This window comes from Paralichthys olivaceus, chromosome 10 (assembly GCF_024713975.1).
Source record: "Paralichthys olivaceus isolate ysfri-2021 chromosome 10, ASM2471397v2, whole genome shotgun sequence".
Taxonomy (NCBI): domain Eukaryota; kingdom Metazoa; phylum Chordata; class Actinopteri; order Pleuronectiformes; family Paralichthyidae; genus Paralichthys; species Paralichthys olivaceus.
The window spans coordinates 169,195-185,280 of NC_091102.1; the positions used below are offsets into that span (position 1 = coordinate 169,195).

The 16,086-nt window shown below is 42.6% G+C and overlaps 1 protein-coding gene across 2 annotated transcripts in view; it reads left to right on the top strand.

Annotated features, from left to right (window-relative positions):
- Positions 1-16,086, top strand: part of LOC109642081 (titin-like) — a 165,684-nt gene that overhangs the window by 12,058 nt on the left and 137,540 nt on the right. For both annotated transcript variants that reach the window (XM_069532619.1, XM_069532620.1), the window contains exons 14-36: positions 16-225; positions 4,430-4,572; positions 4,700-4,845; positions 5,320-5,547; positions 5,653-5,894; positions 5,977-6,197; positions 6,281-6,445; positions 6,542-6,710; positions 7,289-8,985; positions 9,068-9,346; positions 9,694-9,960; positions 10,219-10,491; positions 10,575-10,838; positions 11,041-11,301; positions 11,397-11,657; positions 11,758-12,021; positions 12,135-12,395; positions 12,747-13,007; positions 13,510-13,770; positions 14,102-14,243; positions 14,330-14,498; positions 14,897-15,128; positions 15,708-15,992. In XM_069532619.1, coding sequence (XP_069388720.1) covers positions 16-225; positions 4,430-4,572; positions 4,700-4,845; positions 5,320-5,547; positions 5,653-5,894; positions 5,977-6,197; positions 6,281-6,445; positions 6,542-6,710; positions 7,289-8,985; positions 9,068-9,346; positions 9,694-9,960; positions 10,219-10,491; positions 10,575-10,838; positions 11,041-11,301; positions 11,397-11,657; positions 11,758-12,021; positions 12,135-12,395; positions 12,747-13,007; positions 13,510-13,770; positions 14,102-14,243; positions 14,330-14,498; positions 14,897-15,128; positions 15,708-15,992 — 6,701 coding nt within the window. The remainder of the gene's footprint in view (positions 1-15; positions 226-4,429; positions 4,573-4,699; positions 4,846-5,319; positions 5,548-5,652; positions 5,895-5,976; positions 6,198-6,280; positions 6,446-6,541; positions 6,711-7,288; positions 8,986-9,067; positions 9,347-9,693; positions 9,961-10,218; positions 10,492-10,574; positions 10,839-11,040; positions 11,302-11,396; positions 11,658-11,757; positions 12,022-12,134; positions 12,396-12,746; positions 13,008-13,509; positions 13,771-14,101; positions 14,244-14,329; positions 14,499-14,896; positions 15,129-15,707; positions 15,993-16,086) is intronic.

Here is a 16,086-nt window from a genome sequence, read left to right on the forward strand (position 1 = left end):
TATTTGTGTTTCCAGTGTAACCGAAGAAGCCAAAGAGGAAACCATGTCTCAGGTGAGCGTGGCAGAAACAGATAGTGCTGCCGCTGCTCCCTTTTTCATCAAGAAACCCAGCGTTCAGAAGCTGGTGGAGGGAGGAGGTATCATATTTGAATGTCAAGTGGGCGGAAGCCCCAAGCCACACATCATCTGGAAGAAGAGCGGCGTACCGCTCACTACCGGATACAGGTTTGTATTTTCTTTATTTGTTCCTCCAGCTTTTACCAAAGAAAACCTCTGACTTGAAATCCAAAGGACTCAGTGTAGGTTTCACACATTTAAAGACAAACAACACACACAAACACTCAACTACACATGTCAATGCAGCAGTTTCAATTTGATTGTGCATTTTAACATTTAAGAAACTCTATTGAAGGTTTCCACACAGTCTCAAACTCTGCAGTCCTTCCCCTGGTTACATAAGTCATTCTTTCCAACACAATACAAGAGGCCATCTCCTTTATCCACACTTGTATCGAGCACAAATCTATTTTTTGGAATTTTTTTAGGATTGACCATAAAGTTTTTGGGATAAATACCAAGTATACAAATGTTTGCCTGATGAGGTACCTTCACTCCAACAATCTCAGATAAAGTCAGAACTTTCCAATATTTTTTTTTTTTTTGGCAGTCCCATACAGGTGGTACAGAGTACCCTTTCCTTCCAAGCACTTAATGCACGTGTCTGGCACATCAGACGACCATTGGTTTAACCGGGGTAATCATTTGTATTGTATTAATTTCATTCTAGAACTGATGGATTGTTTTTGGGCTTTAAAACATGCCTTTTCCCAATCAGCCTTTTGCATGTCTTCCTGATATCCAGTCTCCATGCCTCTAGCCTGTCGATGGTGGACTCTTTATCATATAACAGCAAAGCTGTATAGAATAAAGAAATCTGTTTCCTCCCCTCTAGGTGCTGAAGTGTAAGGTCTTCAAGATGTGATAGTGGTGGTTTCAATTGCAGATACTTAAAAAAATGTTTTCTAGGAATAGAGTATGCTTGGCACATCTGATCAAATGTAAGAAGATTACCATCCATATAAAGGTCCTCTATTTTTTGCGCACCATTACCTGCCCAGATTTTGAATCCACCGTCTGCACTTCCTGCTTTGAAATATATATTGCCCCAGATGGGGGAGAAATGAGAGATGGAAAGAGTGTCTCCAATATGCTGATGTGCTTTGTACCAGATGTCAACAGTGTTCCTGAGGAAAGGGTTCCCTGTTAATCTTTTTAGCTTCTCTGGGTCTGCAGAATACATATACAGCCTTAATGGGAGGTTTGGTACTGATGCCTGCTCAATATTCACCCAGGCTGGAGGGGCCTCCAGTGAGAAATAAAACATTGCAGAACGTAACTGGGCAGACCAATAATAAGATTTCAGATTTGGAAGCCGTAGCCCTCCCCTCTCATATGGCAAGTACAGCAATCTGAGCCTCAGTCTGGAAGTGGGAGTGATTGAAACAGGTATAAAAATGTTGGTAATATACTCATTTTAATCAGATTTATACTGCCAATCATTGATATGGGCAACATCAACCATCGATCCAATGTCTCATTTACTTCGGCTGTTAGTGGATCACAGTTGGCTGAAATGATCATTTTAATTTTGGGTGTATTTCTGACACCAAGATAGGTGAATCCTTCCTTTGCATTAGAAAAGGGTTTTTTTATGACCGGTTTCAATCTCTATCTTTATTTAAAAACAGTATCGATGATTTTGCGTTATTAATGTTACACCCAGACAACCTCCCAAACAGTTCAAACTGTTGTAAAAGATGTGGGACACTAATTGACAGTTTAGTGAAAAATACAATCACGTCATCAGCATACAAGGATATTTTATGCTCCTGTTCTCCTAAACAAATGCCCGATATGCCCGTCTGTGTCCTTATTGCCATAGCCAGTGGCTCTATGGCCAATATAAATAACATAGGCGAGTAGATCGCTCCAAGGTGACTGGTTTAGAGACTATACTATTTGTTAAGACACTGGCTGTTGGGCTTGTATATAAAATCTGAATCCATTTAAGAAATTTCTGTCCAAATCCATATCTCGGCAAAACATTAAATAAGTATGGCCATTCTATTCTATCAAAAGCTTGCCGGGCATCCAATGAGAGTGATGCTGTATCTTTCGCATCAAATTTTGCATGAATTATATTAAGAACTCGTCTAATATTGTGAAATCCTTGACGCTTTTGGACAAAACCATTCTGATCATTATGAACTATGCATGGGATATAAGGGTCCAGTCTTCTTAATAAAGCTTTACAAAGTATTTGTGTGACACATCCGATAAGGCTTATTGGTCTAAAGGAGGAGCATTCTGTGGGGGGTTTTCCTGGTTTCAAAATTAATGTTATTGTTGCTAGTCTTAAAGAGGGTGGGAAAGTTCCTGTTTGATAGGATTCTTCAAACATAGTGGGATTAATAGTTTTTCTTTAAATGTTTTATAGAATTCAATAGGCAAACCATCAGGCCCTGGAACCTTGCCACTGTTAATATTTTGGATAGCCTGTGAAATTTCTTCAGTTGTCAAATCACCATCTAATTCATTTTTAGCATCTTCCGTCGGTGTCTGGAATTGAAACCGATCAAGAAATGTATCCCGTTCTTCTGCGGTTTGGGGGCATTCTGACCTATATAAGTTTTCGTAAAATTCTCTAAAACTATTATTAATTTCCACTGGATCTACTGACAGGTTCCCCAAAGGAATCATTATATTATTAATTGCTCTCTCAGACTGTATTTTTTTAAATCTCCATGCCAAAAGTTTCCCAGCTTTTTCCCCTTGATCGTAATAGGATTGTTTTAGCCACATTAAACTTTTTACAACTTCATCAACAGATAACTTATTATATTCGGCTCTCGGAAGTAGCAAGTCTCTCTGTTTCCTTGGACCATCCCTTACATTTAGACTTATCTCTAAGGATTTCATTTGTTTTTCCAATGTTTCCATCATTACCCTTTGTTGTTTGGTCTTGGAGCTTGTGTAACTGATGATTTCTCCTCTAATGTTTGCCTTAAACGCTTCCCATCTCGTGCTGGCACTGGTTTGATCTGTATTTAACTCAAAATAACTGTCTATTTTAGTTCCCACATATTTAACAAAGTCCGGGTCCTGTAACCATCTTACTTGCAATCGCCAATTGGGGGGGTTATGAACAAATTTCTCTATATGCATATTCAATGAAATAGCAGCGTGATCGCTTATTACTATGCTGTCATACCAACATCTTTTAATCTTTGACAAGTGTTCCCTTGAGAAGAAAGTGATCAATACGGGAAGGAGACTTATGCATACTTGAGTGACAAGAATATTCTATTTTACCATGATTCTGCTCTCGCCAAACTTCAACCAAATTGATGTCATCTATATATTGCTTTAGCAATTTTTTGCCTGTGCCTTATAAGTATCACAACCTGTAAGGCGATCCATTTGCGGGTTTAAAATACAATTAAAGTCTCCAATAATATAGAAGCCCCATAGACATAGTAAGGAAAAGATTATCCTCATTTGGGCCATATACACTAACTAAATTTAATGTGAGGGAGGGATGTTACTGTGCATAATGATGAATCTCCCAGCTGGGTCCTGGATTGTTTTTATTGGTTGGAATGGTATGCTTCTATGAATTAAAATAAGTAAACCTCTAGCATAATTATTGTATGATGCATGTATCACTCTACCAGGCCATCTATTCTGTATCAGTTTATCAGAGACTGTCAGATGGGTTTCTTGAAGAAATATTATTTTTGACTTGAGCTGTTTGATCCTGTTTATAACCTGTTTCACTTTAGTCAGTTTCCGTAGCCCCCTAACATTCCAGCTTGTAACTTTTAAAACTTCTGGGATTCATTGCAGGGTTACACCATACCTCTTAAACAGGCACTGTCAGCTGGTTTCCATGGTGAAAGAAGTAAACGGGTCTCACACCGCTGGCTTCATCCAATCCCTCAGACATGTTTATTGTGAAAGTCCTCGACCTCTTTTGGTGATTAAAAAGAGTGTATCCTCTTGTTATGGAGGACTCTCATTTTGCACGGGTTAAGCTGAATTCCACGAAAAGTTCCCTTTTCAATGAACATTTTCTTTATTGCGTTGAATCCAAAGCGCTGTCGCATGGTCTCGGCTGAGATGTCCTGGATGAAGAAAAGCTTGTTTCCCTCATGCATGATGTCACATTGTTTAATGGAGCTTTTGACATAGTCCCAGTTCAATTGGTATTGTTGACTTACAGTTTTAAAGTTATTAAGTGCGTAGTTGTACGAAGCATCCACATTATGCCGCCATCTTGGTCCGTTGCCCGATAGCACCCCAAGGCATCTGTAATGAACACTGCAGCCTGTAGGGGATCACTAGTCATCACCTCTTTGCTGTCCATCAGATACAAAGTCACCTACAAGAAGGAGACGGGAGAGTGCAGGTTAGAGATCTCCATGACTTTCGCAGATGATGCCGGAGAATATTCTGTGTTTGCCAAGAATCAGCTCGGAGAAGTCTCAGCCTCTGTCGGCCTGCTGGAGGAAGGTACGTGATATACCATTGTATCCAAGTAAACAAAGAACAAAGAGAAGAGAAGTTTTGTCTTGTAGAACTTCAGAACAAAATAATTTCAAGATGTGTTTAGTTCCATTTGACGATTGTTTTCTGACAGAGGAATACGAAGCCTACATGAAGAAACAGGAAGAAACCTTCAAGACTGAAGTGACCACAGTGGTGCAGGAGCCCAGAGTGGGAGACATTCCCCCCGTCGTTGTTACGACAATGGAGCAGATGACCACCACCATTATCTCAGGACAGGTGAGATCATTATTAGTCTTGTAACAGAGTTGAGCAATGATGTTTATGTGTTTTTGTGGTCAAAACATCATCCGAAAGCACCAACACCTCGAGATACAGATTAAGATCCAGATCCAGAAACAGATTAATACAGCAACAGGCATAAAGTCAGTTGGTGCAACCACAGAAATGAATTCAACAAACCACAAACAGTTTCCCATTTTAATCAGTGTCTTTGTAGAATATTTACGTTTGTTTAAAAGTGCAAAGGAAATGTTCAGTGCTAAATGGACCAAAATGTAGGACACAGTACATGAAGTCAAAGTAATGATGGTGAAAATATATCTATTATTTTTTCTCATAAACTATTAAAGTTCAAAAAGAGCCTGATTCTTCTTGGAGTTTTTTGATAACCAGGACCCATGATCAACCGATGGTGACTGATTGATTGACATGGTTGATAAAATGAACTGAATCTCTTTGTCACATGTGCAGGAATTTCACCTTTCTGCCATCGAGCAGAGGATAATCGAGGAGATCGAGCTCCACATCATGAAGATCACCTACAGAGAGATTGTGACAGAGGATGGAGAGTTGATGGTAACCGCCACCCCAACAGATGCCCTGCAGCCGGCCTTTGACACTCCAGTCAAAAACTACAGGATCATGGAGGGAATGGGCGTCACTTTCCACTGCAAAACGGCTGGAACACCACTCCCTAAGGTACTTATGTTTAGTAAAATGTTCAACAAATATTAAATGTTTATGAGAAATTAAAAGTGTAAATTCTCCACAGTGGTCTTAGAGAATAATTTTTCCTTTCACCAGATCGTTTGGTACAAAGACGGCCAGCGCATCAGGCCTGGTGGCCGTTATCAGATGGAGGTTCTTCAGGATGGGAGAGCCAGCCTCCGCCTGCCGGTGGTGCTGCCTGAGGATGAGGGCGTGTACACCGCCTTCGCCACCAACATGAAGGGAAATGCCATCAGCTCTGGGAAACTCTATGTGGAGCCGTCCGGAGCTGTAACACCTCAGAGATACACACCACAGCCAGCAATGCAGAGGATCAGGTATGGTTTCACTCAGATGACTGAGGAAAAAAGTTTCGGATCGTAAACACCTGCGTACTGACGATGTTTAACACTTCTTCAGATCCACCTCTCCTCGTTCTCTGAGCCGCTCACCTGGTCGCTCTCCCAGCCGTTCTCCCGCCCGCCGTCTCGATGAGACAGATGAGGCTCAACTGGAAAGACTCTACAAACCTGTGTTTGTTATGAAACCGTCCTCGTGTAAATGCTCTGAGGGGCAAACTGCCAGATTTGACTTGAAGGTTGTTGGCAGACCCATGCCCGACACCTACTGGTTCCACAATGGTGAGAGAAACACAGATCAAATATTCATATACCAAGTTGTTTCACTGGAGTTGGTGTGACAATAACTAGAATCTGTTCATCAGGACAACAAGTGGTTAGTGACTACACCCACAAGATCGTGGTTAAGGAGGATGGTACTCAGTCCCTGATCATTGTCCCTGCCATGCCACAAGATTCTGGAGAATGGACAGTCATCGCTCAGAATAGAGCTGGACGCTCGTCCCTCTCCGTCACTCTCACTGTCGATGGTAAAATTTGTACTTCCACCAAAACTCTTCTCTGTCATTTAGAAGCAGATTACTGTAATGATTTAAAGTTTTCTCAACAATTTATTTTCTTCTCAGCTAAAGAAACGTTGGTGCGACCTCAGTTCACTGACAAGTTGAAGAACATCAGTGTCAAACAGGGCACTCTGGTTGAACTGGCCGTTAAAGCCATGGGAAACCCTCTGCCTGATATTGTCTGGCTGAAAAACAGTGACATCATCTCACCACACAAGCACCCACACATCAGGTATGTTTGAGACACAGTATACTCAAGGTACAACACATATTCACATACAGTATTTATCACAAAGGTCAAATAAATGACTGATTACCAACTTTGCCAACTTTTATTTTATGTGTTTCTCATCTAAAAACATACAAAATAAATCCAGTATATTTGAGCTTTGGCTTTTTAGTCAAGGGAGGAGTTGCATATTCTTATCTTGGTAACTCCAAAACTGAGTAGATGTGATTCAGCTTCCATTTTACAAACAGCAGTTCTATTTACTCCCTATATAAGAGTTCCGATAAAACAGAGGAACATGTGGATTTCCCTAGATTCAGGTTTCTGGTCATTTTGAAATATTTTCAAGAGTTTTAATCATGAGAAGAAGGTGCAGAGTACAACAGTTTGAACTGTATCTATGATGACTAATAACTAGAAAAAGGCAAAAAATAACAAAATAAGACTGGAATGGCTGCACTCACTTTGACTCATCACCTCAGTCTAGATTTGTTACCCTGGTAGAACAATAGTATTGTTATGTTATTGTTGTCTTGAAAATCCTCAAAAGTTAAAGCTAACATAACAAATCCATGTTGCAGGATTGAAGGAACCAGAGGAGAGGCCAAATTCCAGATCCCATCTGCTTCAGGCACAGACAGTGCCTGGTACACAGCTACTGCCATCAACAAGGCTGGTAGAGACACCACTCGCTGCAGAGTCAATGTGGAGGTGGACTATGCTGAACCTGAACCAGAGAGAAAACTTATTATTCCCAAAGGAACATACAAGGCCAAAGAAATCGCTCCTCCAGAGTTGGAGCCCCTTCATCTGCGATATGGCCAAGAGCAGTGGGAGGAGGGCGACCTTTACGACAAAGAGAAGCAGCAGAAACCACTGTTCAAGAAAAAGCTGACCTCTATCAGAATGAAGCGTTTCGGCCCTGCTCATTTTGAGTGCAGACTGACTCCTATTGGTGACCCCACCATGCTAGTGGAGTGGCTGCACGATGGCAAACCCCTGGCTGCTGCTAACAGGTTGCGCATGGTCAATGAATTTGGCTACTGCAGCCTTGACTACGAAGTTGCTTATGCTAGAGACAGCGGTGTCATCACTTGCAGAGCCACAAACAAGTTCGGAGTCGACCAGACCTCGGCCACCCTGATCGTCAAGGATGAGAAGGGTCTCGTTGAGGAAAGTCAGCTTCCTGAAGGCAGGAAGGGAGCTTACAGAATGGATGAGATGGAGCGCCAAGCTCATGAGGGAGGACCCTATGGAGTCACTGCTGATGAAGAAACTGAGAAAATGAAACCTGAGATTGTCCTTCTCCCTGAACCAGCCAGAGTGCTTGAAGGCGACACAGCCAGATTCCGTTGCAGGGTGACCGGTTATCCAGCACCCAAAGTTAACTGGTACCTTAACGGACAACTTATCCGCAAAAGCAAAAGATACAGACTTCGTTATGATGGTATTTACTATTTGGAGGTCACTGAAATCAAGTCCTATGACTCAGGAGAGGTCAAAGTGGTGGCAGACAACAACCTGGGCTCAGCCGAGCACACTGTGAAGCTGGAGATTCAGCAGAAAGAGGACTTCAGAACTCATCTGCGTCGTGCTCCTGAGGTAAAGGCAGCCGAGGCTGCACCTGAAACAGGAAAAACAACATTCGAGGTGGTGAAGGCTGAGAAACCTGCAGAGGACTCTCAGCTGAAAGAGGTGGTCAAGCTCAAGAAAGCCCAGAGAATTGTCCATCAGAAAGCCACAGAGGAGTCAGAAGAGCTGAGGAGTAAGTTCAAGCGCAGGACAGAGGAAGGATATTACGAGTCCATTACCGCGGTGGAGCTCAAGGCACGTAAGAAGGATGAGAGCTATGAGGATCTGCTGAAGAAAACAAAGGAGGAGCTGCTTCACCGCGCCAAGGAGAAGGAGGAGGCCGAGAAGAAGAAGGAGGAGGAGCGCCGCAAAGTTACAGCCAAACCTCTAAAACCAGAGAGAGTCAAGCTTTCAGTCAGTATGGAAGCTCCTAAGATCCTGGAACGTATCACAAGCCAGACTGTTGCACAAGGTGAAGAAGTTAAGTTCCGAGTCAGAGTTGTGGGCAGACCAGAACCTGAGTGCCAGTGGTTCAAGAACGGTGTTCAGTTGGAGAAGTCTGATCGCATTTATTGGTACTGGCCTGAGGATCATGTGTGTGAATTAGTGATCAGAAACGTCAGGGCAGAGGATTCTGCCAGTGTCATGGTTAAAGCTTCAAACACTGCAGGAGAGACTTCAAGCCATGCTTTCCTGCTGGTGCAAGGTAGCATATCCCTCAACTTTCACCTGTTATTCTATATTCAAGTTGTGTGTTTTCTAACAAAGGTTTCTGCCCCCTTTTGCAGCAAAGCAAGTCATCACCTTCACACAGAAACTGGAGGAAATTAACGCAAAGGAGAAGGACACCATGGCAACCTTTGAATGTGAGACCAACGAGCCGTTCGTCAAGGTCAAATGGCTGAAGAATAATGTAGATATCTTCTCCGGAGACAAGTACAGGATGCACTCTGATAGAAAGGTTCACTTCCTGTCTGTGCTAATGATCAACATGAAGGACGATGCAGAATATTCCTGTGTTGTTATTGACGACGACGTCAAGACGACTGCAAAGCTTAACGTGGAAGGTGGGTTGTCTTCCGTTAAAGAGGACGAAACCTCAGTGTTACAGTTTTATTGAGAGATGATGGACACAGGAGCACATGTAACTATAACTGAACATTGGTTTGAATTGGTTCAATATAGTCTGTTTAAAATATTAAAATTCTTTAGCATAACCAACCAAATTAGCTCAGGTTTACATACAATTTTTATTTTGATTGGGCAGATCCACCGTTGTTATCTTATGAAATATGTGTGCTTGTAAGGGGACAAACTGTATCTGCTCCCTGATGCAACATGATTTTCTTTTACCACTGGGTCCAAGTGTCTGACTGTAAACGTTGATGTCGTGTCTCTGTGATATCATAACCAGGAGCTCCTCTGGAGATCTTGAAGCAACTCGAGAGTACAGAGGTGCCAGAGACATACTCTGGAGAGTTCGAGTGTCTTGTGTCGCGTGAAGATGCGGAAGGAAGCTGGTTTTTCGGACAAAAGCTGTTGTCCCCTGGCAGTAAATACTTCATGTCCTCCCGTCGTGGAAGACACACCCTGTCTGTCAAAGACGTCAAGAAGGAGGACCAAGGAACATATTCCTTCAAAGTGGGCGAGTTCAAGACGAGCGCCTCACTCAAGATGAAATGTGAGTTTTGTACTAATCAAAAAAATTTGTCATAGAGGTTTGTGTTCACCAGAGAATAAAACACGAAGATTTCTGTTTCCTTCTGTACTTACCTGCTGCTCTTTTCCTTTCGTTTTCTTAAAAAATTCCCTTAGAGTTTTTCTTGCTTACCAGAGGATCATCCCTTATAATGTTTTATAATCTGTCTCATCATGTAAAGGTTAAAACCACTTTAGGAGTGTGTTTCTGGAGCCTGACAGGTTTGTCTTGATGTTTCAGTGCGCCCAGTGACCCTGATGCAGCCATTGACTGACCTGACAGTGTGCGAGGGCGACATTGCACAGATGGAGGTCAAGTTCTCCCAAGAGAATGTTGAAGGAACCTGGATGAAGAACGGGCAGCCTGTCACAGCCTCAAACCGAGTCCACATTGTTATTGACAGACAGACCCACAAACTGTTGTTTGAAGACACCAACAAAAGCGACTTTGGAACATATTCCTTTGTCGTTCCCGCTCAGGAGATCTCAACCTCCGCAAAGCTGATCATTCAGAGTGAGTCCCCTCAGATTCATGTTATTTTAAAAAAAAATCTTTCTTCTCAATAAAACAACAAAACACTTGAATGTTCTTTGCAGCTATCGGAGTGCTGATCCCACTGAAGGACACAAATGCCATTGAGGGCACCAAAGCCGTTCTGGAGGCCAAGATCTCCGCTCAGGACATCAGCTCAGTCAAATGGTTCCACAACGACAAACTGCTGACACCCAGTAACCGAATCCAGATGGTGGCGAAAGGAGCCAAGCAGCGTCTGGTCATCAACAGGGTGTACGCTTCTGATGAAGGACACTACAAACTGGTGGTTGGCCGAGCTGATACCAGCTGCAAATTTACTGTTCAGAGTAAGTTACTCGAGAAAAGACCGAGGGGTTAAAATTGATCAAAAGTGGAAATAGGTTTAATTTACAACATAATTTCAGCCAAACTGGAATGTGAAGCTGCTACTGAAACTGAATGAAAGGCTCATCTGCTGGTCATTTAACAATTGATGTGAATATGAAAAGTTGCTGATAATTCATTGACTGTCTTGTTTCATCTTAACAGCTGTCCAGATTGTGACCCTGATGAAAAATAAGGAATGTTCCGAGTCTGAGAACGTCACCTTCGAAGTTGAGGTATCTCACCTGGGTATAGATGCCTTCTGGACCTTCAAGAGGCAGCCACTCAAAGCTGGCTCCAAGTACAAGATGGAATCCAAAAACAAGCGCCACACCCTGACTGTCATGAATGCCATGAAGGACGAGGAGGGCGAGTACATGTTTGCCGCCGGTGAGAAGATGTGCAGTGCCTCTCTCACTGTGACAGGTAGGTTTCAGATTTTTCAAAGGTTATTCATCAACACCAGAGCTGCTTTGTATTCCAATATCCTGTTGACTTAACCAAACATCAACTATCACAAGGTGGCGCTATCAAGAAGCCTCTACGTGATCTGGTGGTGGCTGACTCCCAGACTGCCGTACTGGAGTGTGAGGTTGCCAACCCATCTGCCGAGGGCAAGTGGCTGAAAGACGGTCAGCCCATCGACTTCAACGAGAGCGTTGTGAGCGAGGTGAATGGTACTGTCCGACGCCTCGTGATCATCATCACCAAAGCCACCGACATCGGAGAGTACACCTATCAGGTTGCCACCTCCAAGACCTCCGCCACCCTGAAAGTTGAGAGTAAGTCCAGCTTCATGAAGGAGAAGATCACAGCTCTTAGGCTGAGATCAACAAACATAGAAAGCTTTAAAACCAAGAATTAATCATGATGTCTTCACAGCTGTGAAGGTAAAGAAGACCCTAAAGAACCAGAACGTGGTCGAGACTCAAGACGCTGTTTTCATCCTGGAGCTCACCCACGAAGATGTGAGGGGAGCACAGTGGATCAAGAACGGTGTCGAGATCCAGCCCAGCAACAAATATGAGATCAGTATCGAAGGCACCATCCACACCCTGAAGATCAAGAACTGCACCACACACGATGAGTCTGTTTACTCCTTCAAACTGGGAAAACTGTCTGCAAATGCCAGACTGAACGTTGAATGTAAGAAACCACTGATTCATCACATTCTGAATGATTAATTACAAAGTTCTGGTGTTTAACTCACAAGTGAAGAAGTTCAGTTACACAATAAACTGTAAAATACTTTCCAACAGCGATAAAGATCCTGAAGAAGCCAAAGGATGTGACTTCACTGTTGGGTGCGAGTGCTGTATTCGAGGTCAGCATCTCCGAGGACGACATTCCAGTCAAATGGATGTTCAACAAAATGGAGCTGAGGCCGAACGAGCACTATAGGATGCTCTCTGAGAAGAAGACACACAAACTGATCGTCCAGGATGTCAACAACAGCAAAGAGGGAGAGTACACCGCTGTGGTTGGACACATGCAGTGCAGCGCACGACTCATCGTCGAGTGTAAGTATCATCACCGAGCCAACGTTAGCGTCTCTGAAGATGATAAGTTTATGAAAAATGATGAGGTTGACCTGTTCGTTGAGGTTTTTCAGTTAATGTACAGCTGGGATTGAGAATGTTGACACTGTAGGTGATTCAAAATGTTTAAAAGGGTGATTTTTTGAAAGGACTTTCAGATGACAATGGACGACCGAGATAATGACCTTAATGCTGGAAACATAAGATCTTTAAAAAATAAAGAACCATCTCACATTTATTTAGATTTCAGTTGAATCCAGGTTTAATTTTGTGTGACAACTTGGAACAGTTATTTTTTGAATTGTTATTAAATATTCTGACATTTTCTCTCAGCTCTGCGAGTCACCAAAACTATGAAGAGCGTGGAGGTGCCGGAGACTCAGGTGGCCACGTTCGAGTGTGAAGTTTCTCACTTCAACGTCCCGTCCACGTGGCTGAAGGACGGTGTGGAGATCGAGATGAGCGAGAAGTACAGGATCGTGGTTCAAGGAAAACTTCACCAGCTGAAGATCATGAACACCAGCAGGAACGACTCCGCAGAGTACACCTTCGTCTGCGGCAACGATCGAGTCTCCGCCACGCTCACCGTTAGCCGTAAGTTCAGGCGTTTAGTCTTCAGTCATTTGACCTGTGACCTTCAAATATCTGAATTAATTTCTTTATAAATCAAACAACTTTATGTAAATGACGATTTCAATTAATTACGAAACAAACTCACGCTTAATTTACCATTAATTCACCTTTGAAAACACAACAGTAACTTTAATTTCCCAGAGTTGTCTGTCTTTCCTCTGTTCTCCAATATTAATTATACATTTCCGTACTTTCCTTTCTAAGTTGCTTCATTTGTGTTGAAAAAGTTTAAAAACCTTGTTTGACATTAAAATTATTTTTTTAAATGAAAACACATTAATAACACTTAAGCTAGATTACCAATGGGTTTGTGGAATATTGCAAATTAATAAATCTGAATTTAAGGGCTGAGATAAATAAATGAAAAGTATGGAATCCTGAAGACTGGACCAAACACCTTGATGTGGATAGATAATCCAAATAAAGTGTTGGGGAACTTACTGTCACTTCTGTGGTTTTCCAGCGATTCTGATCACGACGATGCTGCAGAACGTGAACACTCAGGAGAAAGACTCCGTCACATTTGAAGTAAACATAAACTACGAGGATATTGCATACAAATGGATGAAGAACGGTGTGGAGATCCGGTCCACAGACAGATGCCAGGCTCGTTGTCGACAGCGCACGCACACTCTTAGCATCAGAAGCGTCCATTTTGGAGACAGTGCTGAATACACCTTCATGGCAGGTTCTGCAGTGACCACAGCCAAACTTGACGTCGAGGGTAAGAGATGTTTATTTCACTTTTAACTGTGATTTGTCTAATCCACCTCCTGAGGGAGAAATTGGAGCTTCAAAATAATCACCACAAGAAACTTAGACCTTCCCCTATGACATCTGGAACAACCATTAGAGGGTTCTGAACCACACCTGAACCACTTAAAGGACTTGTAACACCTCAAAGAACAGGACCGTGAGCACCTCATAGAGTCGAGTAGAACCCTTTTAACCTTGTGAAGAACCTACCTTGTCAGGACTTGATCAGGAGTTCGATATTGATGCTCACATTTATGCAGGTTTCTAACGTCAGTTCTGGTGTTTTTTTTCCACTGCAGCTCGTGTGGTTGAGTTCACCAAACATCTGAAGGACATAAAGATCACAGAGAAGAAGAGGGCGACGTTTGAATGTGAACTTTCTGAACCAAACATCCAGGTGATGTGGATGAAAGATGGTCAGGAGCTGGAGATGTCTGACAGGTAGTTGCTAATATTCAGCAGGTAAAACCACCAACAAAACCTAAATCATGAAAATGAACCTTTTCATGTTTCTCTGTTTGTTGCAGATATAAAATGACCTCGGATAAGTTTCTGCACCGTCTGGTTTTGCCGTCAGTCCGCCTGTCTGACGCAGGAGAGTACACCGCTGTGGCCGGATCCAGTATGTCCAAGGGTCACCTGGCGGTTGAGGGACGGGATGTCAAAATCTCAGAGCCTGCAAGCAGAAACATCACTGTGAGTTCACATATGTATCTACATAGAGCACGATGCTTTTTCCTCTTGCAGTGTAAAAAGTCAAGTAGCTGGCTCATCCAATGTGACCGAACAATTTGTCCAAATAGAGACCCACAGGGAGCAGCTGTTATCCACACTCCAATGTTTTTCCTTTAACATTTTACGTTGACTTGATTTTTCAATTTGAAAATTATCGGGTGAGATTTCCCACATAAATTCCTTTTGAGAAAATTAACCATAACTACTAATTCCAAAAGATTTTGTTTAGTTTTCTGAATTCATGAGGCAGTTGTGCAACATTCTGAATTTTTTTTTTAAATCTGCTGAAATGAAAATTTTCTGGAGCAGATTTATTCAGATTTAGAATTCCAGGTGTTCACCTCCACCTGTGTTTTCAGGTGATTGAGAAACACAGAGCGACCTTTGAGTTCGATGTGAATGAGGATGATGTGGACGGTCGCTGGATGAGGAACGGTGTAGAGATCCAGTTTTCAGTGGAGGAGAGGTTCAGCTACGCCACCATCAGGAGGCTGCACCGCCTCACCATTTCTGAGACATACAGGAGCGATGCCGGCGAGTACACCTTCTTAGCCGGGAAAAACAAGAGCACCATGAACCTTCACGTCAAACGTAAGAACTCCGAGCATAAAAAAATCAACCTGCTTGTACGTACCATACATAAATATGAGATTAAACTCAAGGGATAAAGACGTGACAGAGAGTGTGTGTGTGTGGTCCAATACGGACTAGCTAGCGTTAGCTTTACCAGCTGTTTTCTCACATTAAGTTGTGAGTTCAGCATCAAACAGTATAATTCAATGCTAATTTTATAAAAATGACCAGATGATGATGAAATGGAGGATTTTATCACCATATAAAAACTAATTCTCAGTGTCTGACACAATCTTTTGAGATCTCTGTAAATCTTTATATTCTTGATACTGATGATCATGTGGAGCCGATGAAACTTTTACCGAAGTTTAACTTGACAAGATGCTTCACATTTTAACATAGGAGACAAACTGATCTTCTGATATTCACCATCTAACATGACAGAGAATAAAACTACATCTTTATTATTTTGTATGAAGGCGACAAATGCAATAAGAAATTAAAGTTAACTGTATTTATTTTCATAATCAGACCACAGGGACAGTTTCCGGTACTTTGTATTATGACTTGTGGAAAACATCATTTTTCTGTCTTCAGTGCCGGAGCCTCCGGAGATCGTCCGCCACGTGAAGCCCCAGACCGTGATGTCCGGTAGATCGGTTCGCTTCTCGGTGCAGGTGAGCGGCCTCCCTGCGCCTCAGGTGTCCTGGTACAAGGACTCTCAGGCTCTGTCAATCAGCGAAAACGTCAAGTTCCTCCACGACGGAGACGAGCACACGCTGCTGCTGCTGGAAGTTTTTCCCCAGGACGCCACGGCCTACAGCTGCGAGGCCAGGAATGACTACGGAGAGGCCACAAGCTCGGCTGTTCTCACTGTTGAAGGTAAATGATCAGAGCATTGAACTGCCGGAAGTTTTGTCCTCATCAGGATTGAGAATTAAAATTGTACGTGTGTGTTGTCGTAGAGTTTTTTTAC